At 39.6% G+C, this 26,481-nt stretch overlaps 1 protein-coding gene across 1 annotated transcript in view; it reads left to right on the top strand.

Moving 5' to 3' along the window:
- Positions 1-15,172: 15,172 nt before the first annotated feature.
- The window catches only part of RNF17 (ring finger protein 17), a 40,958-nt gene continuing 29,649 nt past the window's right edge, over positions 15,173-26,481 (top strand). Inside the window, exons 1-10 of the mRNA XM_059466198.1 lie at positions 15,173-15,323; positions 16,208-16,289; positions 16,896-16,987; positions 17,670-17,728; positions 18,686-18,741; positions 20,003-20,102; positions 21,182-21,262; positions 22,672-22,769; positions 23,559-23,730; positions 25,049-25,125. Coding sequence (XP_059322181.1) covers positions 16,213-16,289; positions 16,896-16,987; positions 17,670-17,728; positions 18,686-18,741; positions 20,003-20,102; positions 21,182-21,262; positions 22,672-22,769; positions 23,559-23,730; positions 25,049-25,125 — 812 coding nt within the window. The 5' untranslated portion in view covers positions 15,173-15,323; positions 16,208-16,212. The remainder of the gene's footprint in view (positions 15,324-16,207; positions 16,290-16,895; positions 16,988-17,669; positions 17,729-18,685; positions 18,742-20,002; positions 20,103-21,181; positions 21,263-22,671; positions 22,770-23,558; positions 23,731-25,048; positions 25,126-26,481) is intronic.

Consider the following 26,481-nt stretch of genomic DNA (forward strand, 5'->3'; position numbering starts at 1 on the left):
CAGCCTTTCTAACACAATTTCTCTGTTTGTTCACTTTTGTTTCTTATTTTTCTAATTTTTTCCTAAAATTCAAGTAATTTTTAAATTGCTCAAAAAGAACTGGAGTATTTCCTAGAAGATTAAGATAAAACAAAACAGTAATGTTCCAAACTAGAGAAGATAAATGCAAGAAATTAAAGTCCATAATGATAGCTAGTTTTAAAAAACAATATGGATTTCATCCAATATAACTCCAGTTAATCCTTAACCAGGTTCTTTCACACAATAACAATCTTTACTTCAACTGGATCAGGACCAGTTACAAAGCTTTGTTATTTTTGGTAGTGATTGCAGTAACTGTAGCAGTAAAAAACCAGCTTTAGTAATTTAAATGGCATTTCAAGCATTTTTAAAAGCAGAGTTTATTTTTTACATTATTGCAAATTCATTCGTTATTCATCTTATATTGCTTGAGGAAAGCTTTAAGAGTAGTTTTTTAAGACTTTAACTCAGTACATGAATTAGATTGTGTTGTCCAAGTATAAACATACTCTAATACTAGACTTTGCACTGTATTCTTTTAAACTCACATGGCTTTACAGAAAGGCTTCCAAACGTGTGACATGTTTGAAATAGTCATAGATAAGTGTATATAAAGATCTCTAGAAATTCACCTAGTAACTTATTTTAGATATAAGCCTTTATCATGGTTGCAGAGAGGCAAGTTCATCTAACATTATTTTCCCACAGCCCTAGCTCCTCCTTTGCTGGACTATTTTCTTTAAAGCACATGAAAGTCATCTGGAGTCAAAACTCCTTCATCAAGAAGCAATCCTGTTAGTGCTTCAGACAGGGTGGGCACTGAGTGAAAATGGCTCCATTAGCAGCTGCAAATTACACAAATGAGAGAGAAGCCTTTCAAAGACAGTGAAGGGAAAGAAGGAGCAGAAAGATCAAAGTGAAGAAAACACAGCAGCAGACTAGATTTTTTTCAGTGATGTGCAACTGTAAACAAAAGGCACTGAATATTATAGGGATGTAAGTGTTTAGTTTGTACAGAGTCACACACTCCCTCTGACTCCCCTGCAACCTTCCTACTGGTATCAATGGCTAAGAACTTTCTTCTTTGGGGAATTCACTGGCCTGATTTTATAGTTCTGGCTGCATGAATTATGTTTTGCATAATCAAATCATGGCATTCATTATCACAACATGCCACAGACATCATATGCATAAATAGATATAAAATAATTAAACAAATTGCAGAGAGGATCTATCTATGACTATTACACATGACTAATACTTGATCTACTGATTGCAGAAGCTAAACTGACAAACCAGGAAAAGGAGCAATGTGTACCTGCAATGTTTCTCCATGCACCACTATTTACCACTACTTGATAGAGTGCCAGATTCAGAAAGGTTAGAAGGGACTTGTAGAGATAATTAATCTACTCCAACATATCTGCTCCAAGCAGAGTGAACAGGTTGTTCTCAGGTGAGTTTTGAATATCTTCAAGAAAGAAGACTCTAAAGTCTCTGGGCAACCTTTTCCAATGTTTGATCACCTTTTACAGTCAGAAATCTTTTTCTTACGTTTAAACAGAATTCTCCACTTTTCCACTTGTGCCACTGCCTCTGGTCCTCTCACTGGATATCACTGAGAAGACTCTGGCTCCATCTTCTTTCTTCCCTCCCATGAGGTATAAACACTGATTAGGACCCCCGAGTCTTCTCCAGGATAAAGAGTTCTAACTCTCTAAGCCTTTCCTCATAGGGAAGATGAGGAAGGAAAGATGAGGAAGGGAAGAACATAGGGAAGATGCTTCAAGTGCTTAATCATCTACATGCCCCTTTGTGGACTTGTTCTGGTTTGTGCATCATATTCTTACACTCGTCCTTCTTATCTTCCTAGCTTGCTCTTCCAACACATCTATCCCACCATGTTGCTGTGATCACCATGAGATTTAACCCTGCAGTGAGATGCAGTGCTGTAATTCTTCCTTTTTGCTCCCCATGGAGCATGCAGCTGCAAAGAGGCACCCCAGAGAGGTATTTGGTCATGCTGATTTAGTGGCTTAGTTCAATCTTTGGTCTGATCCTGTAAGGATGCTGATGTGGATTAACCCAGATGCTCTCTCATTCTGCCCTGCAGGTAGAATAGGGGACAGAATCAAAAGGGTGAAAGTGAGAAAAATGTGTGAGTTCAGATAAAGACAGCTTAATAGTTAAGAAATAATAATAATAATAGTAATAATAGTAATAATAGTAATAGTAATAGTAATAGTAATAGTAATAGTAATAGTAATAGTAATAGTAATAGTAATAGCAATCCTAATTGTGAGGAAAATATAATAAAGAAAAAAGTGAATCCCAAGAAAGAAAACTGATGAAATGAAAACAGTTTTTCACCATCAACTGACCATTGCCCTGCCAGTTCCTGAGAAACAGCTGCCCCCTGGCCAACCTTGCCCCCTAACTCTATTGCTGAGCATGACACCACATGGTCTGGGACATCCTTTTGGTCAGTTGGAGTCAATTGTCCTGGCTGTGCCCTGTCTCAACTCCTATCCCACCCCCAGCCCACTCCCTGGTAGGTGGGGCAAGGAACAGGAAAGGCTTTGGCTCTGTGTAAGCCCTGCTCAGCAATAACAAGAACATCTCTGTGTTATCAACACTGTGTCCAGCATAAATCCAAAACACAGCCCCACACCAGGTACTGTGAAGAAATTTAACTCTATCCCAGCCAAGATCAGCACAGCTACTCTTATAAACTGGCACTCTGAGTTTTTGCCTTTTCCAGGTAAATGTTGCAGGTAGTTACCAAAATCATTGTCAATAGGTAAAGAACAAATGTTAAAAGGTCATGGTCCAATACCTTGCTTTCAACTAGGGTCAAATATTGCTCCCAAGAGACTTCTTAAAATATATTCTTAAGGTATGCAGTAGTTTCAAATATCAATTATCCCACTAAGAGTATATCTGTCCTTAACATTTGAACTTCTCCATCATATTTACCATAATTAGTCTTTGCTTCAGCTAAAGTACAAATTCTCACTGTTGCTCTCATTCCTTTAATTTTCTTTTCATTAGCTGTGCTTTCCTGTCCCTTCACAAGTCTGCCAGTTTTCCCTGGGACTCTATCCAACCAGGCCATCTTTTTCTTCATGTGCTTCCCCAAAAACTGACATAATAGAGCAGTGAGGCCTGCCAAACAGAGAAAGTACCTTAAGGATCTTTCAGATGTCACTTGCCCTGTTCACAGTAACAGACCATTATGTACTCCCATTTACTCTGTGACTTCTAAACTACACGATTGTAAAATCTTTCACAGAATATTTACAGGCCCAGTTTACATCTTACTTGAAGACATCCACAATGCAATGTCTGATGGAAGAAAGCAGTACTAATGGTCTTGGAACAGAAAAACATCTGAAAAAGTCTGTCACTCAGAAAGCAGGCGGATCACAGAGGCGATATGGCTCAGGCAGGAGAGGACATGTTCCTTCTACACAGCAAAACATTTCTCTTTCCCAAAAACATATTGCACCATTAAGCACTTCACCCCAAAGAATTCCTGCCTTTCTCTGAAGTGAATCTAACTGTATCATCTTGCATGAACATAGTGTACCTGTTTATCTTTGTTTATCTTCTATGGTATTGTTGAAGATAAAGCCCACAAGATCCACCTCGCAAATAAAATCTGTATGTCACAAATTAGAGCAAGCAATTTTTCATTATGAATAACCTGTGTTTTTTCCATGACTCCTTACTGACAGAACTTACAGTTCCTCTGTTTTTTTCAAAGAGAAAATGTGTTCAGTCAGTCTATTTTCACTGGCCTGAACTCCCACTAATTCAGGGCAAGAGCAATGTGAAGCAGAGATCCTGTATCACTCATTCAGTACTAGGCAGCTCCCAAATGGGAGAAGCCAAGGTGTATCAAAACAGGTAATATTAAAACAGGTTCACACTAGAAAATGGATGGAAGTTGCTCTCCTGACTCCAAGGGTTTCCAAGCACAAATGCTGATAAAAGTCAAAGATGCAACAACATTTCTTGAACATTGTTTAAAAAGGTTTACAAGTTGTGGTTTTTATTAAGTAGATCCAGTTTGTAAGATCAGAGGTCAAGATAAATATTCAAGATTATAGATAAATATATAGCTCAATACAACTTCCTAAAAACTTCTGTTTCCATATGTATATGGGCATAGGAATTGTTTCATGAGCATGCTAATGCCACTGTCTTCTACCACTCTTCGGGAAGTGTAACACTTCTGAAAGCCAGACGTATCTAGGCTATTTTAAACACAGTAGATTAATCACATTCAGTTAGGTCACCTTGTCTTTTAATGATCAATTCACCTTCTCCTTTGATGCAGCACATAAGTAAAACTTGCCTTCTGAGCAGCAGCTCAGATGAGTATTAGAATTATCGTAAGAGCAAGCATAAAAGACATAAATAAAGGAGAATAACAGATATATTTGGATTCTGAAGAGAATTATTAATATTACAAAGACATCCTACTACTCAAGCCTTGAATCTGGAACTGAGCAGCTCTGCTCCTCCTGATGATTAGGTAGGTGAGCAAGGTAAGATGTTTACAAATTCGGGCTATCTTGAAGGGAAATCCTTCTATGTAATTAGGTCCTCTGTTCCAATAACAGCTATTACAGATTGCCAAAGCCATGGTATTTATCAGACACCTGCAGATTTCTCTGTCATGGAGGGAAGGAAAAGGAAAAGGAAAAGGAAAAGGAAAAGGAAAAGGAAAAGGAAAAGGAAAAGGAAAAGGAAAAGGAAAAGGAAAAGGAAAAGGAAAAGGAAAAGGAAAAGGAAAAGGAATTTTCAAGTATTCTAGTTAATGCTTTACCCTAGGGAGAGAACAGACAGTGATATCCATCAGTCTTTAAATCCCCTTGTTTACTGTACCACTAGACTTTATGTAATGTTGTTTTTCTTCCTGAAATGGGTCTGCCAGTGACATGAAATGTTCACAATGTAATATCCTAAATGTTTTCATCATGTGTAATTATTTATTTTCATGCCATTTTGAAATCCTAGGCAGATTGCCGACTTGATGATCATGTTTTCCCCCACAAAATACTTAACAGACAAGAGACAAAAGCCTTAGAAGGATCAGAAATAGAAATGTTTGCATAATCTGCCATTTGAATCATGAGAAAGCAAATGCTATATCTTATTCGAAAAACACAAACAAGCTTTTCTTGTGCATAGCTTTTAATTAATTCTTTGCCATAAATCTTTATCAACTAATTAGAATAATAATTACAAACAGAAAACACAATTAGACAAAGAAACAAAGAAAATAAGGAAAAGCCAAGCTGACTGAATTAATTTTTATTATTATCTTTGAAAAACCTGGCAAAAAGTTTACATGTAATTTCAGATAATGTTATTAATTTAATTGAATTATTCTAGAATAGTGGTTATATTAATCCAATTTACAGCAAATTGCAAATAAATTTACAGTATAGGATTTTAGGCTCTAAAGAACAGAAATCAGTAATAGCATCACAATCCCATCTCTTTTTTTTTAATAAAGCTATAATGTGAATACATGAAAAATAATGTTCTGTAAATTTTCATACAAGAAGGATAATTCTGAAATCTGCCATCAGGGTGGATAAAATCACATGACTTGTGGAGCATAAAGATGGTCTCTTTAATACCGCAGCATGAAAAGTGCTCTTTTATCTACTCTGCAAAAAGAAAGACACTCTAGAAATGTGCTCCTTGTGGTCAGATTATTTTACCATTTGGGTTGAATTAATTTGACTTTGAAAAGTCGGTTGTGGATAGGCATAAAATGAAATATTTGCACTTTTTTCCTGAGATTTCATGTATGTTCAGCACTTTGTGCATACTCCTTCAAAATTTCATTGGTAGTAATCAACTGCACTTTGGTCTTTTCTCAGTCATGCTTGAAAGCACCAATAACTCCCAAACCAAGGACATGGCTAATGTGCACAGACAGAATGCAAAAGAACTTGTACAGGTTGGAGAGAAGAGAAAAGTCTTCCAGACACATTATTAAACAGCTAAATTATCTGGGCGGAATTCATGTCAATGACAGGTTGTAAGGCAGATGTCCCAGTCTCAGCTGGTCTCTCTAAGGTACCTCTGTGAAGTCATACTGACATTTTGCCAACTTCATTTCTTCCCAGCCTTACCAAAATAACTATTGTAATGGAGAGCAACCTTAGCTTAGCAGTATTCTGTATATGCTTTGGAACTCCTTTTGAAGCTGTACCTTTAAATAATACCACAGGAAGCCTGCAAAACACCATGCTGTTATGAGCCTCAAGAACTCCTGCAGCTATGGGGGTTTTATCAGTCCTTGGAAGAGCTTCTATGGCTACATCAGCAAAACACAAAAAATAAGGTAAGTACAACTACATAATAGTTTCAGAAGACTATTTTAGGCAGGGATGAATACACTTTTTGTCAAGCTTTCTCTCTTTAAGTCCCTTCTTCCCACCTACACTTTCACAAACACCATATCTCTTTTCTACATTCTCAAGTAATCTGCCTCAAGCCTAAATCCAGAAGCTGCTGAAACAACCTGTCTTACCTAATGGCATTCCTCAACTGCAAACTCCATGCAGAACCACATCTGAGATAGATGGTTTTAAAAAGCACCTGGAAAAAAAAAATCAACAAACCCACACATGAAACTACACCTTCAAACCAATGTGTAGACCCTTTCCTGGACTTATCAGCAACTCCAGGAAAACAACTTGCTTTGAATTCCTAAACATGTGTCCAGGACTCTTAGACCTATGACCTGCTTGGAAGGACTGAAAACAACTGACCAGGGATAAACTGATCAACTTTGCCTGGAATGTAACTGAGCACTGCTTTGTAAATACATGGAAATATACTCTGAAGGATTTCTAGCATTTCTGCTTATATTCTAGTATTTTCCATTATTTTAATTGAAGGCTGCTTGAAAACTTTGGATTTATTTTTCTCCTTGTTCCAGCCACTGCTCTACCACTCCAATCTGGCGGTGTATGCTGTTCAGTTTAGAAGAACAGGTTTCACATTTTCCATTTAGAACTCCAGTGATTCCTGGAACACAGGCGAGTTACGGCGAAGAACTTCCACATACTGTTTCAGCCTGACAAGTGTGACTGAAAAAATGGAGAAAATAACACAGAAAGAGAATCCAGCAAAGCGTTTCCTTCACAAAAAACAGACACTGGAAAATACTCAAGTTTTTGATTAAGGATATGTAATAAATTTTCTCTGTATATTCTCTAAAATACTAGAAACCTGAGGCACATTATAAGTATTCAAAAAGAAAATCTTGTCTAAATGAAATAAGGTGCTAGAACAACCACCATAAGAAATGCAATCCTGGGCTTTAACTGCTCTTGATGATTCCCCACTGCATTCCAAGTGGTCAGTTTACATTGAAAGGATTATATCTTCATGTGAAGAAACCTTTTTCCCATTCTCAACTCACAGTGTCATTTTTGCTAAAGTCAATGTATTAGCCAATATGTTAATTGGAATGTTTACCCAACCATGGAATACACTAAAGCTCAAAATGTATTGCAGTGATGATAACAAAGAGATGATCTAACTACTTTATTACTGCTAATACAAATGTACAAATGCACTTGTTAAAAGTGCATTTAGACCATGTATAAAAAACTAATCACACACCTGAAATAAGTATATGTGCTTTAAAATTTTATTGTATCTATACTTAATAATCTTGTGCTATGGCTGAATTTAGGTCTCCTAAATCACGGTACCACTCAGTAATATTAACTTTTTGTACTAGACCTTTATTAAATTCTTGGGATCATAACTTATTAGCATGGAAATACAAGCAAATTGGTGCATACAAAGAGAAAATTAAAGAAAAGTGGCCTTATCTCTGACTGTGGATGTAAGTGGGTGTTTAGAGCAAACACATAAAAATAGACCATTATGGAATGGTGCTTCCCTCAGTAAACTCTTTTGCTGTGAGCACTGAGAGACTAACAGAATTACAATCTATCATGTGTGCACCATCCTTTCTAATTCATGGACCATAAAATTGACTGATCATATCTTAATACATTTATAATTCTGTGTGAAGTAGTTTTTTAATGTTTCATTACGGATTGTTTTCAAAAGTGATTTTTGCTTAAGGTCTGTCATTTTATCATTTCATCAAGTGCCTTCTAGTTCTTACATTGCTTAGAAGAAATGAACAGCCATGGCTGCCCAAGTTCTTACAGAATACTCTATCCTATACTCCATTCTTCAGCAATAGTCATCCTAAGAGTTACAGTCCATGGATGCTTTTTTCTACAGAAATCTCTGTGTATTTCTAATCATTCACAGTAATTCTTACCTTCAAATACAAAGGATAAAAGTGAATACTCCTGTGATTTGAAGTAATTTTTCCTCATGTATAATTATCAACTTCAATTTTATGCTCAGCATCATATGAATGTACTAAAAGATAGCTTTTACACCAATTGAAGTTATTAACCACACATTTCAATTATTATTCCAGAAAAAATAATGAAGCAAACAGCTACACCAGCCAAAATAAACAAAAAAGACTTTCTGTTCCTAATATTTTCTTGCATTTTTTAAGGAAGTGAAATTTAAAATACATCTCTTCTTTTTTTTTTTTTTTTTTTTTTTTGCACAAAAGCTCTGGGCATATTAATGTGCTTCATAAATAACAGCAATGCTTTATACTCTGTCAAACGGCAGATGTGCACCCCAAAAACTGAACAATACAAAGATAATTTCTGGGAACATAAGACACATATACATAAGAGGCATATAATCCTGTTTCTCTGGGACCACAAACATATTGTTTCTTGGATATTTAATATTCTGCCTTGTGTAGATTGAAAAGTAAAACACTCACAGTCCTGAGGATGTGCTCCACTTGCTTAGCAGTCATTTTAAATTCAGATTCTCCATTTGTCATTGATTTAGTTTCTTTTTATTATGCATGAATAACACAAAAACCTTAAGACACAGAGTACCTTCTAGTAAAATATATTATCTTTCCTAGAATAGCCAGAATTTATTTGATAGTAATTACAATGACAGGGATTGGGATGGATGTGCCACAGGGTGGTAAATCCTGCTCTTTCTAAACGACATCACTTTCATCAGTAAAGCAGCAGAATTCAGAACCAGTGCTATGTGGTACTTGTCATCCTAACAGCCATCCAACTCCTTTGTCTATATTTTTGGAGGAACATCACAAAGAAACCAAAATAAACAAGGGGAAATGATGATCAACTAACTAACTAGCTCAAGGTCCAGCAAGGAGTTAGTGGAGGAATATGGTATTAAACTGTCATTTCAGTGATTTCAGTAGTGAAGCTCTTAGACCATCAGATAAAGCCTTAACCATAGAAATAATCCATACTCTTCCCTCATCACTACCCATTTTCAGTGCATTATGAAGAATTTTAACTAGTAAATCCTCTAAATGCCTTCTTAACACATCAACAATTTTCTATGTGTTGATTATAAAAGACAAAAAAACTAATGGTTTTGTCTTATGGGGAGGTCCAATAAGGGACATCACACATGAGCAGCTCAGGGGGATGCTGAGAAATTTGTGCAGATGCACATGATAAATATTTGCAACAATTTGCTGTGAAGGGAATATCATTGCATATTTATTTACACCTTGAACTGCTGAAACCTTGTGTACAGGCACTGAAAAAATACCACTGATCTTTTCACTTTCATTTTGCATAGGTAATTCCAAAAGATCTTCTATTAAATTTGTTTAACAAGAAAATATAATTTGTTAGCAGTACTCTTTATCATAGGACCAGATGGCATTTTTGCTGTGAAACCAAGTTTCTTAAAAATTTTATGAATAAAAGAGAAAGCTTGGTTTGCCTAGAGACAGAATTTCATCTTCAATGAGCCTAACAAAGGCTGATCTGCAGAAAGATTTGAACATCTTTTATACCTTTCCATACAAGCAAATGCAATTGAAAGACCCCCAAACCAACCTCAGCGCCCACACAGAGGCTTCAGTCAGATCCCACATGATACAGCAATCTCTCTACTTGATATTAATTTGTGTAATGGGACCCAAATCTGTGCCTTGCTACAGACATACTGAGTTTCAGAGATGCAAAGTTGAGGTCAGAAAAAGACTTTTTGCTTGTTTAACAAGTCTTTCCTTCCAGATATCCCTACTTATACTGTGTGGTCAAGGTGCATTGTAGTCTTTTCAATAATAAATTAAAATTGAGAATACACACTCAAGCCTCACTACTGGCTGGACCTAGAGAGCTTCAACAGCCTCAGCTCTGTCAGGCTACAAGACCCAGCAGCTGAGTAGAATGGACCAGGCTAACTCACCATTCCATGTCTGGCTGCTTGATTCAGGCACTAGTAGTGTGGTAAAAATCACAGTAACATTTTAAATTAAATGCTCTTATCCTTCTGAATTTTGTCATACTTTTACTATAAATATATCTGAAGACAGATTCAGCAGATTTCCTCCACTGTGTTTCAGCCACAGTAAGATTCTCTAGAGAAAAGGAGCAGTGTGATTTCAGCACCAATGCCACAGAAGTACCTGGGACCAAACTGTCCACTGTTACACTTACAGACAGTTTGTTAGTTTTAACCAACAGGGTGCATGAGAAAAACCTATCTGGCATACCCTGCAACTAATTTCATTCACAGAAAATTAGATAAAAAGTAGCTCCTGAATATAAGCACCACTACTAAGTGTTTTTTGGGCAGTGGTACTACTAAGCCCAAGGAAGAACAGCCACTGACTGCATTGTTAAGTGCAAGGCTCCAAGGCTCTTGGCATGAATTATGAGGGAACTAAACGGTTACTCAACAACAACCTATACAACCAGCTCAGTAATCCATCCAGTATGGTGCCAGAAACACCAGTGGTAACACTAGGAAAGGGTGAACACACAGCTGGGACAAGAAAATGCAAGACCAACGCTTTCAGCAACAGCACAGGTTTAGATCAACACTAACTGGTCATAAAAAGTAATTTTAGGCACAGTGATAACAGCAATGTAGTAAATGAACATAAGTAAGTCGTAACTCTTAAATTTTATTTGAGTGACTGCTGCCAGATTTTATTTGAGTGACTGCTGCCAGAGCTGTAAAAATTAACTATTTATTATCCTATAAACATCACAGAAGAAAATACCAGCTGTACTCTTAGAGCAGAAATTTTGCACGTTGAGTAGGTCTAGAAATCACAAATGTACATATAGCTAACAAAAAATCGAATGATCATGAAAAGTCAGATCTCTTTCACAGTATAAATTACTTAAATCTGTGATACTTCAGAAAGGCAATTATAAGTATTATGAGCCAGGAGTTAACATTAAGTGCATTTCCCTCAGCTATCAGTGTCTCTGTGTTAGGCCACCACAACATTTTTATGTTACTTGTCTAATGTGTAAGCCTTCAATTGTTAATGCTACACAATTAAAGAAACCATACTTCCAACATACCTGCACAACTCCTATCTACAAACTTTACTGAATTGTGTCATTTGGCCCTGCCTACAGTAATGTAACAGGTATCCCTCCTTTTGCAAACACACATGGAACGTGTCACACCAAATCTAGGGGAAGACTTTGTTTCTGCTTAGCACTTAATCACACAGCCACAGAACAGGGAAAAAATCTAATAGCAATTACATACCAAATAACCAAGATACCCATTTGCAGAATCTGTCATCTAAATCACAGCATAAAAAAAATTAAAACTGGGCAGTTTTAGTGCATTTAGTAATTAAATGTTGAAAGCAGAAATTATTGCTGAGAAAAGGCAAGATACAGACAATGAGAAAGGAAGATGCAATTATGCATTTGAAGAAATAACAGATGGCTGGAAAGATTATAAAGAAAACATAAAACCAGAATAGAATCATAGAATCATTTAGGTTGGAAAGGACATCATTGACTTCAACCTCAGACTAATCACCACTTTGTCAACAAGACCACAGCACTATGCCACATCCAGTCTCCACTTCTAGAAATGGTGACTCCACCACTTCCTTGGGCAGTTTGTTCTAATGTTTGACCACCCTTTCAATGCAGAAATGCTTCCTGATGTCCAACCTCAACCTCCCCAGTGCAACTTAAAGCTGTGTTCTTGTCATGGTTTGATGCTGGCGCAATGCCACGACACTTCTCTTGTTCTGTCACTTGTTGCCTGGCAGAAGAGGCTGACCCCACCTGGCTGCACGCTCCTGTCAGGCAGCTGCAGAGAGTGCTGAGGGCCCCCTGAGCCTCCTTTTCTCCAGGCTGAACACCCCCAGCTCCCTCAGCTGCCCCTCACAGCACTTGTGCTCCAGACCCTTCCCCAGCTCCGCTGCCCTTCCCTGGACACGCTCCAGCCCCTCAATGTCTCTCTGGCACTGAGGGGCCCAGAACTGAGCACAGGATTGGAGCTGTGGCCTCAGCAGTGCTGGGTACAGGGGGACGGTCCCTGCCCTGCTCCTGCTGGCCACACCTGGCTGATCCAGGCCAGGATGCCATCGGCCTTCTGGGCCACCTGGGCACACTCTGGATCATGTTCAGCTGCTGTTTGCCAGCACTCCCAGGTCCTTTTCCACCAGGCAGCTTCCCAGACACTGCCCCCAGCCTGAAGCGCTACATGGGGCCGTCGTGACCTATGTTTTCAAGCTGCATTTGAGTATGACTTTAGAATACAGCTGCAGAGTTCGCCCCCAGGCCGTCAGTCCGTCCAGCAGCACCCTTCGATGGCAGCCGAGCGAGAGGCGGGCGGGCGCGGGCAGCGTTAGCCCATGCTGCCACCTCGTGGGGACCCGCCGCCACACACCGGCCCTCCGCTCCAGCAGCACCGCCGAAAGCCAGGGGACATCGGTAGTGCCCTCTGTGCACAGGCGCAAGCTGCGCCTTCCTTCCAGGATAATTACTGCTTTTTTAGGAATGATTAACCGAACCGCCCGTTTTCTCTTCAGATTTTCAGAGTGGTGTGAGCGCAAAACTGAAGAGACGATGTATATGTTCACTTATTCTTTCAGATATATGCTGACAGAGCTACCCCACAATATATACATGATACATAACCTGTATGCACGTCTTTATAATTCTCTGTAAAGACATGGAGAGCAGAATGTGAAGCTGTACTTTTTTTTAATTTTTACACAATTAATAATAAGAAAACTATTACTTCAGAATGTGTTGCTATTGTTCACTTAACTAAAATATAAGCAAGAATAAGCTCTCTTCCCACCAAAGAGCTAATTAGGCTAATTAGGCTTCTTACAGCTAGTTAGACAGTTTTTCAGATAATCATGTTCTGCTGGTTTAAAATTGCATTCAGACCTCTAATCAAGCCAACCTTCCTATCATTTCCCTTTCTCTGCTACATCCACAGCAGGTCTGCCATCACCAATCCTACATTTTACTCCTCAGCTGTTACTCATTATGATCTTAAGAAACTGTTTCTGAGTTAGATTTTAAATGGGAATTAACACATAATAAGAAAGATGAAAACAAAATTTTGGGTGCGCAAGCCTGCCCTCACCTTGGAAGCAGAGGAAGCAATTTCCAAATCTAAATACATGTTGAGAAAACACCTTAGATTTTAGCTTCATTGCAAAAAGTGAAGGGAGAACCAGAAAGACTGGTATTCACAGAGCAGGAGAAGGGGGTTTAGTTCTTATGGGTAACATAGAGAGAGATGATTAATTTCTTCCCATCTGAGTGAAATTATTTAGAAGGGAAATGAGTTTGAGGATAACTTCTCAAAAGTTCTACCCTACACACACAGATCAGGCTCATTCAAGTGTAGATTTAAAAAACCCATGCAAACTTGCTTGATTTGGGTGTTTTACCAAAAAATGGATGAGGCCCTACTCCATAGAATGTGTAATTTTTGAACTTCATTGCTCCTTTCTTCATGCTTTCTTCCTCATTACTCCTGAAATTCTTCTCCTGTCCTTTCAGCACACAGGACCGTAGTCTCTCCTCTTCTGCCTCTTTTCCATACAAATACTGTTTGCCTTGGCCACACCAACTGCAGTACAGCCTGTTATTAAGAAAACCTTGAGTAAGGTTTGTGTTTCAGCATTCCCTGTGCCCACTATCAGTGGTATGTCCTTCTTGGTAAGTTTTGGTAGCCTTGATAAGCTTTTAGTAACCTTCCCCTGAGCATGTCAAGCCCAAAACCTTAACATGGCAATTCCAACAAGACACTTATCATGTTAACACCTGGACATCAGCAGAGGAAAATCAATGTATCTTGAATGTTAAAACTTAATTGTATTGCACTAGAGGTGATTAAACAGACAGCTGGACAGTATCATGCTACATTTGTGACAACCAAAACATGAGTGGCAAAACACTGCAAAAATATCTCTTGCTTCTTCTGCAAGTGAAGAGAATACATGTAGAATAAAGTAACCCCAAAGCATGGACTTCAGTGCTTCTATCCAGTGCTCGGGTTTTGGCTGGGGTAGTGACAGTGGCTGATATGGGGCTGTGGTTTGGATTTGTGCCGAGCAGAGCACTGATACTACAGAGATGGTTTTGTTGTTGCTGAGCAGGGTTTACACGGAGCCAGGGCCTTTTCTGCTTTTATATTGTCAGGTTTTGAACTGGTGAGGAAGCTGTAGGTGCCTCAGAGGCTGGGAGGGGACACAGCCAGGACAGGTGACCCCGACTGACCAAAGGGACATTCCAGGCCATCTGACATCATGCTCTGTGTAGAAAGAGGGAAAACAAAGGAATGTCGGACGTTTGAGTGATGGCTTTTGTCTTCCCAAGTTACCATTGTACGTGGTGCGTCCCTGCTCTCCCGAGAATGGCCGAACACCTGCCTGCCCACGGGAAGCTGTGAATTAATCCCTTGGGTTTTTTTGCTTTGCTTATACGCGTAGCTTTTTCTTTCTCTATTAAACTGCCTTAACCTCAACCCACAGGTTTTCTACCTTCCACTCTCCCGATTCTGTCCCCGATCTCGCTGCTGGGGTAGCGAGCGAGCAGCAAGCGGTGTCCCATCCCGGCCCGCAGGTACCACGCACCGCCCGGAGCAGGGTCTCCGCCATGGGGCACGATGGCGGAGTGACCAGCCGCGCGCGGCCGCCCCGCCCCTCGCGCCCGCCCGCGATTGGCTGCGGCCGCCTCGAGAGACGCCCCGGGCCGGCCGCCATTTTGGCGCGCGAGGGGCTCGGCGCGGTGGCGCGGGGAGTGGGCGCGGTGCGCGAGCGGCGGGCGCGCGTCCCTGAGCCCGTCCGCAGCGCCGCGGGGACAGAGAGAGAGAGAGCGCTTCTGTGGGGCAGGGACCCAAAACTACCGCCACAGAAACCACGGAAGGTGCGGGCGGCAGCACTCCCCAGGGATGGGAGTCGGGGTCCGTACGGGGGTGGATTGCAGGCAGGGAGCGAGTATGGGGAGAATTGGAGTAAGGTGAAATCATCCTTTGAGGGTACGCGCTCAGGAGGGAGGTGGGAGGGCAGCAGTGGTGGGAGCTGTGAGCTTCTTATGGTATCCAGCATTAGCGGGAGGTGTGAGCTTCTTACGGTGTCCAGCATTAGCGGGAGCTGTGAGCTTCCTGCGGTGCCCAGAAGTGGTTGGAGCTTGGGAGCTTCCTGCGGTGCCCAGCAGTGCTGTGTGTGAGCTTCCTGCGGTGCCCAGCAGTGCTGTGTGTGGGCTTCCTGCGGTGCCCAGCAGTGCTGTGTGTGAGCTTCCTGCGGTGCCCAGCAGTGCTGTGTGTGGGCTTCCTGCGGTGCCCAGCAGTGCTGTGTGTGGGCTTCCTGCGGTGCCCAGCAGTGCTGTGTGTGAGCTTCCTGCGGTGCCCAGCAGTGCTGTGTGTGAGCTTCCTGCGGTGCCCAGCAGTGCTGTGTGTGGGCTTCCTGCGGTGCCCAGCAGTGCTGTGTGTGAGCTTCCTGCGGTGCCCAGCAGTGGTGGGAGCTTGGGAGTTCCTGCGGTGCCCAGCAGTGGTAGGTGGGTCGGGGTGGAGCAGCTGAGCAGTGCAGGGCAGGCTGCTGGTCTGTTCCATTTAGATTTGCTCTTCAAGGACGAAATAGGTGTGCAAGAATCCAGTACAACATAGGTGTATATGATACCATTTCTCTGTCTATCACTTCCATTTTGCTCTCAGCAAAATTATATGAACCTATAGTGTTGGCTCGAGTGATGAACTAGGCTGTGTTGAAAGTAATTTGTCTCCTTTTTCTTTTTTTTTTTTTAAATATTAGGCACCATGAGTGGAATGGGAGAGTTCTCCTTGTTGGGTGATAGTAATGGAGAGCTTCACAGAAGTCGAATGAAAGGTGTGAGGTATGTGGATTTCGAGATGGTGGCTTTAATATTATCAAGCTCTGGCAGCACAGTTACCGGGAAATAGAATTGAAAAAATGTAGAAAGTTTGTGTTCTGCAGTGTTGTGAGACTGTTTTTCTGTGTTATGTATGTGAGTAAAATACTCAGTTTGCGTGAAGTTTCCCTATTTGGAGTAGGTTCATGGAAAGAGACAGTTTTAATGCAGTTTGGTATGGTGTCAGATACTGTGTCATACTGGTCTGTATGTATTTCTTACAAATTAGCTCTGTTGATTTATTCAGTAGTTTTTAAATAACTATAATGAATCTGAATTAAACTGATTGCATAACAACTTGTTTGTGCTGGTTCTAGTTACCTGAAATACTGTATGCCTAGCAGCTGTAGTATCACCTTTTTGTATGATCAATTCAGTGTCCCAGAGCTAAACTACTTCTCTAGTAAAGAGAGGGTAACAAATTTTTTGTGGTGTGTTTTGTTAACTGTAGCTTCTTCATAAAGTCATTTGGTAAAAGTGGATGAGCTTTGCTCTGAAAGAGCTGGAAGTCAGAATTAATTTCTTACTAATATTCTTGATGATCCTAAATCTTTACTTTTACCTCTAAAGGCAGTATCCTAAGCTACTAGAAGAGCATTTTACAGAGCCATATCAGAGAAATGGTGATTTGTGTCATATGTCAAAAACCATCAGTGCAGAAGGTAAGGAAGGCTTTGGGATCTTTTTATTTCCAGCAGTTTTATTGTGTGCACAGCTCACTGTTAATTTTTATTTTATATGACCTGTTAAGGACAGTAGATGAGCTGCTGGATTTGATTAACACATTGTTTATTTGCTATTTATCAGTAGTTAGCAAGAACAACCAATTCCTTTTGATTCCTCTCCAGCTCCTTTTCTTGATGAAGTGATTGTCAAGTTTGTTCTAAAAGAAACCTCATTTTTCTGGATTTTTCTGCATGAGTAACTTTTTTCCAAGAGTTGAAAAATTGTATGGGATGCATAGTATTTATGGGTGTTCATGAAGCAATGTTTTTTCTGGTACTTAACTATGCTCTTTGAAGGTGTGGGGTTTTTTGCCTTTTTTCCTTTCCTATGGTTATCCTGTACTGAATGTAGAAACAATATATATAGCTAAAGATAACAGATAATGCCCTAATCAGTACACACAAGTCAGTCTTTGTAATTCTCAGCTAAGTTTTATATCCATCCATCTGGATTTCTATTTGTAGCTCTTAAATTTTCTTATTAAAAAAAGTCAAGGTTCTAATTCCTGTTGACTTGCTGAATACTCTTTAGAAGACTACACTGGTGATGGTGTATTTTTGTTGTCTTATGGATTAGGATGCCCCACAGAAGTGGGTTTTTCTGTGCTTGCTTTTACAGTGTTGCACGGTGATGGGAAGGATGAAGACACTGATCTGTTTTGTTTCTCTTCTGCAGAAGTAAGTTGATCTAAAGCTTTCAGTTCAGCAGTCACTGTGGTGGTGTGAAGTAGCAATTTTATAGGAGCTTTTGAGTTTTCATTGAGAGTGATTAAAGCAGGCTCAGGCCCCCTCTGGGTTCAGGGTCTGTGCTTTATGACCACCTACATCCCCAGCAGGTGCTTGCTAGCATTTCTCATTACACAGTGTTGCTGTGCAGTGCATGTCAGCTGTTCAGAGCCTGGGTTTAGGAAGGTTTGTTTTTTACAATTCTCATTAGTGCCCCTTGTAGCCAGATCTGCTCCACCCTCTTGTGTGCACACAGTGTTCAAGAAAGTAACTCATTAGTATGTACATTTTCTGTACATAAAGATTTAAAAGATACTAAAAAAACCACTTTGCCCAGTATTCTGTAAGTTTTGAGGTTCTCTGCTTCTGCATCTTAAAAAAAAAATGCCTTGTGTGTGATTCTTGTGTGTTATGACATGTTATTGCCATTGTTTCATTAAAATTTGTATTTTGGGCAAACATGAAATGCCTTTTTTCATCTTATGAAATTCAGGTTTAGCATTTATTGCAAAATACAAATGAGTCAGATCTTTGGCATTTAAACCCTGAGATTAGGCCTTATTGAAAAGGTACATTGTAGAATCTGGTTCAGGAATCCAGTGTGTTAGGAGTTTTGCATAATAATGGGGAAAATACTGATTGCAAACAGGAAGTTGGGATTCCTTTTACTTGGAACACTTTTTATTTATCACAAAGGTGCACTGATGGCTACAGATGTTCCACTTTGGAGCTCTTTCCTTAGACCTCCCCTTGTACAATTCAGCAGTACTTACTTTGAAGCTTGGTCTAATTGAAATGGTGGGCAGGGGTGGATACTGAAGGTGAACACAAGTTGATAGAATACCTTTCCCTGGGATTTGGCTGTAAGCCTATGGTTTAACTTGTTTTCCTTTTCCCCCCTGAATTTAGAACAAAATGGACTTTAAATTTGGGCTGTGTAGCAGCAGCTTGGAAAGACAAGCAAGGTAAACCTTTATTAAATCTTTCCGTGTCTTTAAATACCAGCCTGGGGGAAAATTTGACCAAGTAAGTGATTCCAGACATTTTCCTTGGGCTGATTTTTTAGTGTGTTCTTTAAACTTCACTAATATTGTTATTGATATAAGTACCTGATACTGTTGGAAGACATTGAGTACAAGTATCATTTCATTGAGAGGCAGTGAAAAACAAATTGGTTTGCTTGAAAATGTGTGAAACAGAGTTTTAAGCACTGTGGTAGATGGCTGATAAGGGTTCAGAGGGAGAGAGATCTGCTGAACTGCCAGGCTGTGGTGGGAAGGACTCTGCCTGCTTCCCCCCAACACCTGCTGATCCCATTGCCCCTTCTGTTTCAATAGCCAGTCACAGCTATTTGAAGATTATGCCAGCAATATTCTGTGGTCTTGTCAAATCTAAAGTACGTTCACTTGTTTATTTGCCCAGTCAGTGTGAACCTGAAGGAAGTCTTGAAGTGGCTGTCTTCCCTCTGCAGTGTTATTGCTGTGGAGATTGATGTTCGTGCAAATAAAGAGTCCCAGAAAATTCTTTCAGGTCTCTTGCATAAGGAACCTGTTCTGAAAGGAAGATGCAGGAAATTTGTCTTCTGAGTTTGGTGCATGTAACACGCACTGCTAACCTTGCCCAAAGTGAAAGATTTCCTGTGTGGCTGTCCATCTCTGCAGCAGGGTTCTCCTGATGCTCTCACCATTGGTCACATGCAGCAAACTGAGCCCAGGAAGAGCAACACAAGGCTTCCTCCTGGAATAAGGCTGGTTTATGCAGACTGCTTTTGTGGGAGTCTTGTTAGCTGATGCAGCAGAGCAGCTGAGGTCATCATGCAATAAAACTTAAGAGCCTTCCTAACAGGTTGCCAGTAAATGGTTTTGGTGTCATTGGTCATGTATTGTAAAGATTTTAACAGTAACAAATGAAAAATGAATACTGGAATATTCATAGTCATGCATTTCCTCTCACTGAGGATAAGAATCACTGCCAGCTGCTAAGGTTTTGTTCAGCCTTGCCAAAATAGTCAAATGAAAAATAGCTACATTTAAGGGGATTATAGTAAAAATTAGATAATTTTTTTAATGGAGTATCTGCTATATGTGTGAATTCATTCATTACATAAATAGGTCTATATATGTATTTAATGATAGATTTTGAAATACTCTTGTGAAGTATTTGTAGGAAGTTTGGTACTTTATTTGAAATGCATAGGTCCTTTCTTTACAATTTTTTTGTTTGCAGGCCCTTCAGTCACAATATCAAAGAGAAAAATGTTCAGTACCCATTTTCTTCCAATGGTGGGCTGAGTGATGGATCAGCTCTAGCTCCATCATCTGACATGGTGTGTTAACATGGAATTTCCTTATATTCTCACTTGGTTTGGTATATGTATAGTTAATAGTGCACTTTGTAAAACAAAAAACTCTGCACCCTTAACAGTTTCTTGCTACTGTTCTGTCTTACCATAGGGATATGCAACTACAGTGTTCATAAGATAACTTGACAAAATGAGTGCAGCTCAGACTCCCCAATGAGATCACAGCTGAAGACACTTAGGTCTATCTAGCTGCTGTGAAATTGTGTTTTGAATTTAGCTTTTCTTAAAAGATACTCCAGGCTTCACAATGTTTGAATTGGGGACTTCTTTATTAGTTTTTAAATTTGGGGCATCTGCAAGGCTCATGTTCACATCCTTAAAACAGTAATTCAGGGCAACAAGATTGGTGGACAAATGCACCTCTTTACGTTCTGTTAAATTTCCTAACCTCATCTTTCTGAATAGGTTTGTGAGCTTTTAGACCAGAAAACACAAGTTGTGGATATTTGAAAGTGACCGTAAAGAAACTGTATATCCAGTGCCAGTCGTGTTTTCTTCTGTGGAGATTGTCTTGTACACTGACCTTGCAAATGTCTGATGTGATTTCTTAGGTAGTTTTGTTACAGTGCCTGTTAAAGTTTGAAAATGGTTTCCTTGTATCGGCAAACTACTGGAAGCTAGCTATGTTTTTTGAGGGGTTTTCTCCAAGTGATATTCCTAAATATTTTAGTTTTGTTCTAGGCTGCAGTATTCCCATTCTTCTATCTCCCATGTTTTCTTTTCTCTGTATTAGTAACTTTGTTTTGCTTTTTTTTTTCATTTACTGTTTTAATTTGGTTTTTGTATGTGAGTATGCAATTAAATTGTTTTAAGAAACAAATATAGCTCTGTTTCAAAAATACTACAGTGGAAATGTTCTCAGTGAAATTCAGGTGAGCCAAGTATTTTGTGTCTGATGGCCATTATGGAGCTGCTCAGAGTCTTCACATAGCTCATCAGTCATCCACATCAAATGCCTCTGTCAAAATGGCAAATGATTGTAGACCCTCTTGTCTTTTAGTTGTGCAAGCAACTTTTATGTTCATTGGCAAACTTTTCCTCAGGAGAACAACACTGGGCCAGATATTGATGAAGCTTTGGGCATAGCTGTTAGTAATCTTGGCCACTTCCATGATGCAAGCAAGGTGGGTGAAATTTAGTTAAATAAATCATTAAATAATCAGTCCTCTCCTAGACTGGAGGTTTTTGTTGTGGGTGGTCACACATTAATGCATTATTGAAATTTGCTTTTCCTGCCTTTGTTTTCTTAACTCTTTTGTCTTTAACTGTTCCGTGTTGTTTCTGTGAGTACACAGCCTTAAAGTCCGGGCTACAGTCTGAGAAGTAGTCTGCAGAGGAGTACACAAGTTTGTGCATAATTTAAAGTTAATTGGTTAATACATACATTTAGCAGAACCATATGCAAGCCAGTCTTTAAGTACTAAGTTTGTGTTTCCTTGGATCAGGGAAAAGTTCAGCTTTTGTTTTTACTCTAGCAGCTAGTCTGACTTTTAAATTCTAGTGTGCCTCTTTCTGCACTTAAAGGTGGAAAAGATGTTTTGAGAGCAGGAGAAGTAAAAAATGCAACAGAATGTGCAGAAAAATGTAAATCAAGCAATTTATATGCACAGTATAAAACATAGGAAGACTCCTAGAACACCAGCTATGTTGTTAATAGGTTTTATTAATTAGCTTTTAAATTTTATCAATGATAATATAATTTATTTAAACTTTAGCTCTTCTTAAATGTTTGAATGTGCTGCAGAAAAGCTTGCAGTTCTCTCTGTCATCTATTTGCATTTTACTTGTAAGATACACGGTATAGAAGTATTTAATGTTTCAAAAACTTAGTTCTGGTAAATGTAGTGGGAAGTGTCTGTGAGGCCTGTTTTCTGTTACCTTTCTAATGGCCAGTCTTTCTGTTAAGCAAAGCTATGTTGAATTCCTAATTCATTTACTAATAACATATTGTAAAACCTTCCCATTTCAGCAGCTATAATATAATAACCCATGGGTATTATATTATAGTACCAAGACTGTGGTCTTGCAACAGCTTTTCAGCAAAGACTGAGAAATTGCCAAAGCAGTATTGCACTATTGAGGTTGTTTTTCCCATGGTCTCTTCATTCAATGTAACTGTAGTAACAAAACTGATGTTTGGCCAGAGGAAGAATTTTTTTTTCATTTTCCCTTTATGCTCACAATGAGTTTTAAAAAACAGTAGAAATCTCAGCATGCTGTTATCTGTATATGGTGCAGGTTTGAAGGTTAGGTAAGGACAGTGAGACATTGGGCCCAAGATCTGTGTGTTTCTTCCTAAACATAAAAGCTTCAGTGGGGGATTCAAACAGTGCCAGCTGACTCCAAGTTAGAGAAAACAAGAGAGTTGTGATGAGCTATAAGTGGTTTAATGTAACTCTGTCTGCTGGGGTATCCATCAGTGTCTTACTGTTCATTGCTTCTGTTCTGAATTTTAAAAGTAGTAGTAATAGTATTGTGAGAGTAATAAAATAATAATGAAATAATGCATGTTTATTCGTACTGAACAAAATAGGTGCTGGAATACTTGGAGTTGAAAGTAAAGCATAAAAAAGACAAAGTTACAGAAGCTGCAGATAGAACACTTGATGAACTTATTACTCTTCTGTCAAGGTAGTAATCTAGTTTTGTAGTATGGCACGGGTGAGTTACTTTTACTGCAAACCTCGTCCTAATTCAGGTGAAAGAGTAACATTTTGTTTAGAATTTTCTCGTAGCAGTATTTTGTAGTACCTGTCTTTTATTTTTACCTTTTCATTGTGGCATCTTGGAGCTGGTTTGCATGGTTGGAAAACACTAGCTTATGCTGCCTCTGCTCGTAAAAGGATAAGAAAAATTACCCATAATGTTAATTTTCTGAAAAAGCTCAATTTTGAGGTTTTCTAATACTCTTATTAGTGGATGATAAATTTTAACAGCGGGGATAGCAAGGATTTTTTTATTTACTTCCTGCACATTTTCAAGCTGATAAAAGTGCAGGGACACTTCATTTCTGGATCTTCACAAATATTTATGTGTTCAGACTGGGAGGAGAGAGGTGTTAAAGGAGGAGCCTCTGAGGGGCATGGTCTTTAATTCTACCTTAGTAGAATAAATTGTAAGATTCAACTGTTTATTTTTCAGTTGGATGTGTTTGGAAATACCAGGAGGTTGAAATGGAAGAGTGCTCCAAATATTTAATTAATAAATATCTTTGTGTGACCTCCTTAACTTTTGTGGTTCCTCCAATTACAGAGTGTGTTTCCCATGCCTGTACTTCTCACTGTTTGGGGGAGATGAGCCTTGTGTGTGAGATGTATCCACTTTGTATTGTGTGGCTGGCAGCTGTGTGTAGCAGTTCAGATTGAGTCTGTGCAGCTGAGTGCGTATTAAATTCTGTGAAAAGTAATGTTTTTAACACAGGAAAAGGAAATCATTCGCAGAATTAAAGGAGAACATCAACAACTACATTTCTAGTATTGCAAAAACGAAGGAAATCATTGAAGAGAAGAAGAAGCACTTGATTGGTGCCATTAGGACGGCAAAGGAATTAAAATTTTCACATGCTCTGAGAAACTGTTGTGATCTCGCTCAGGTAGTAACCTTCTTGCACTGTGAAATAATTTATTTTTAAGGAATATATTAAAATTTGGTTTAGACGTTTGTGGTCCCAGTTTGCTGATTTCAGTGCTGACATTTTAGGGCTGTTATATTCTTACCCTGCTTCTTCACAGACACAGAATTTTTATTTGGTCTTAGTCGCCAGTTACAGTTGGGTGACTGATAGAGGAAGCAAAGAAAGGTGGTTCTTACCTGGAAGAGTTTGGCATCTGAAACAGGAAATGGAGGGGGAAGGATAGGAAAACTGGCACAGTGCTGATCAACGAAAAGGTGGTGTTTGGATCAGTTTAGTTTAAGCCTTTTTTGTTCCAGAGCTCTTCATCCTTCTCACTGAACTACTCCAGAATTCATGGCCACACTCACTTGATCCTCTTGGTCCCAGGCCTTTACTTTTGTTCTTTCTCCCCATCACATCTGCTGTTCATAGAAATCCATGCTACTTGCCATGCTGTATCAGAGCAGATATCCTCTGGAGTCTCCTGTCTGGCAGCAGAGAGGAGAGATGCTTGGAGGGAGCATCCAAGAAACTGGGGAAGTTGAAGGTTGAGGATTTTAGTATCAATAGGATACATCAGGCTCATTACACTGAACAAACATTACCTTATTCTGTCATAAGATTGTGGAACATCTTCTTTAATGTCATTGTAGAGCTTATGGCAATGTGCGTGGGTGTGTAGGTATGTGCATTGTATGTACATAGGCATAGGTTGTGGCAGTGAGTTCCACCTTTTACTATTTAAAATGAGGTTTATGTAGAAAAGCTTCCTCTGTTATTTCAAAATGTGCCACTCAATTATTTCATTTGGAGCCTTTGTAGTCCTTGTGTTGAGAAAAGGAATGAATGATTGGTCTTGTCATTCTTTGAAGAAATGTGCTTTTCAGAATCATCTACTCTGCATCTGTCACTTTCCAGCTGAAGAAACTGGGTCTTCTGACTCAGAAAAGACATCTAGTTGTTCCTTTTTTCTGGCATTTACTTCTATCTCACAACTGATTTTTTGGGAACTGGCAGCCACCACTCTCCTCTCATAGGCCTGCCTTTTTACTTAGAGATCACTTTCTCATTAGATATTGAAATAAAAGGAGTATCTGACTTTTGCTTCTGTTTGCATGCTTAGATTACAAAATCCCAACCATTAAGTGTTAGTAAGGCAAGAGACATATTTGAGAATTGGCTGTTGGCTAAACTCTTGGGGTTTTTACCATAAAATTTAAGGTGTCATGCTATAGATAATAAGTGCTTGTATAACTTCCTATTTACTGGACGCTAAGATTGTACTTTGTCATTTCAGATTATTTATGACTTGAAGTTGCCAGTGGAGACTGAGCTCTCAAAAGTGAAGAATTTAAAGGACAAAATACTTTCAAGGTAAATGACTGGTGTGGGAGATATACAGGGAGGTAAAAAGAGGCATGGGTTATCTTAATTCCAAAAACTGTTCATGGGACAGTTAAACAACAGAAGTTGAGCTTCTTCACTTGCAGTTGACTGAAAAACTACTTTAGGCATAAGTATAAACTCTTCATTAAAAGTAGGCAGTAGCCTTTATGTGAGGCATGGGAGAGAAAACACGTACAATTTGCTGAAATATAGGTAAATACATATGCATTTTAAAAACCCTTGACAGACTTCTGCCACTTCTGAAATCCTCCTTTCCTTACAAATAGAAATAAATTGGGAGAATAAGGGCTTAATTACTTTTTTAGTGAGTCAGTTTCTGACCTTCAAGAAACGTAAAATGCTTTTTGGACTGCTGGTGTCTAAAGAAAGTTGTGGAAAATCCCAGTTGCCATGCCGTCCTCACTGGAAGCCACTGATGATTTCTGTAAGAGAAGTGAGTAAGAAAGGTCACAGCTGAGGTACACCTGACCCTGTGCAGCTTGGTCATAAGGCTGGCCAAGAGTGCTGCAGTTCCTAGTGCATAAAGGCCACACTGGAAAATGGAGGGACAGGACAAAGATGGTGCTCCTTTGGAACATCTTGGGATGAGCCCCTGTTATATTTCAGGATGTAGAACCTCTCAGGGAATAGAGTGGGGGGTGTGATTCTGACTGGCACTGAGAAATGAGGCTGAGCAAGTTGATTATTTACATGGTAAATGCAAACAGTTTTTGTAGGATCACAGAATCATTTAGGTTGGGACAGGCTGTTAGGATCACTGAGTCCAACCATTAACCTAACACTACCAGCTCTGCCTTTGCCATGTGTTTAAGTGTAGTATCTACATGTCTTAAGTCACAGTCACAGAATGGTTTGGTTTGAATGGGACCTTCAAAGGTTGTATAGCCCAAGTGTCCTCCTGTAAGCAAAGGCATCCTCAGCTAGATCAGGTTCCTCAGAGCCCCATCCAGTCTTGACCTTAAACCTTTCCAGGGATGGGGCATTTACCACCTCTCCAGGCCACTTGTTCTGCTGTTTCACCACTCTTAGTGTAAGAAATTCCTTTTATCTACTCTGAACCAACATTCCCTTTGGTCAAGGGGTAATGGTTTTAAACTGTTGCAGGAGGCTCTAGAAAAATCTGTGCGTGCCTGAGTTTCTGGAAGGTGCTGTAGGATCTCCCTGGTGCCTTGCCTTCTCCAGGCAGAACAGCCCCAGCTCTGTTAGCCCCATGTCTCCAGGGATGGTGACTCCGCCAATCCCTGGGTGGGTTGTTCCAACATGAGACAAAAATTAGGACCTCTCCTGTCTTGTTAGTTGAGTTCTAGAGTTAGAACATGGATA

Source organism: Ammospiza nelsoni, chromosome 2 (assembly GCF_027579445.1).
Source record: "Ammospiza nelsoni isolate bAmmNel1 chromosome 2, bAmmNel1.pri, whole genome shotgun sequence".
NCBI lineage: Eukaryota > Metazoa > Chordata > Aves > Passeriformes > Passerellidae > Ammospiza > Ammospiza nelsoni.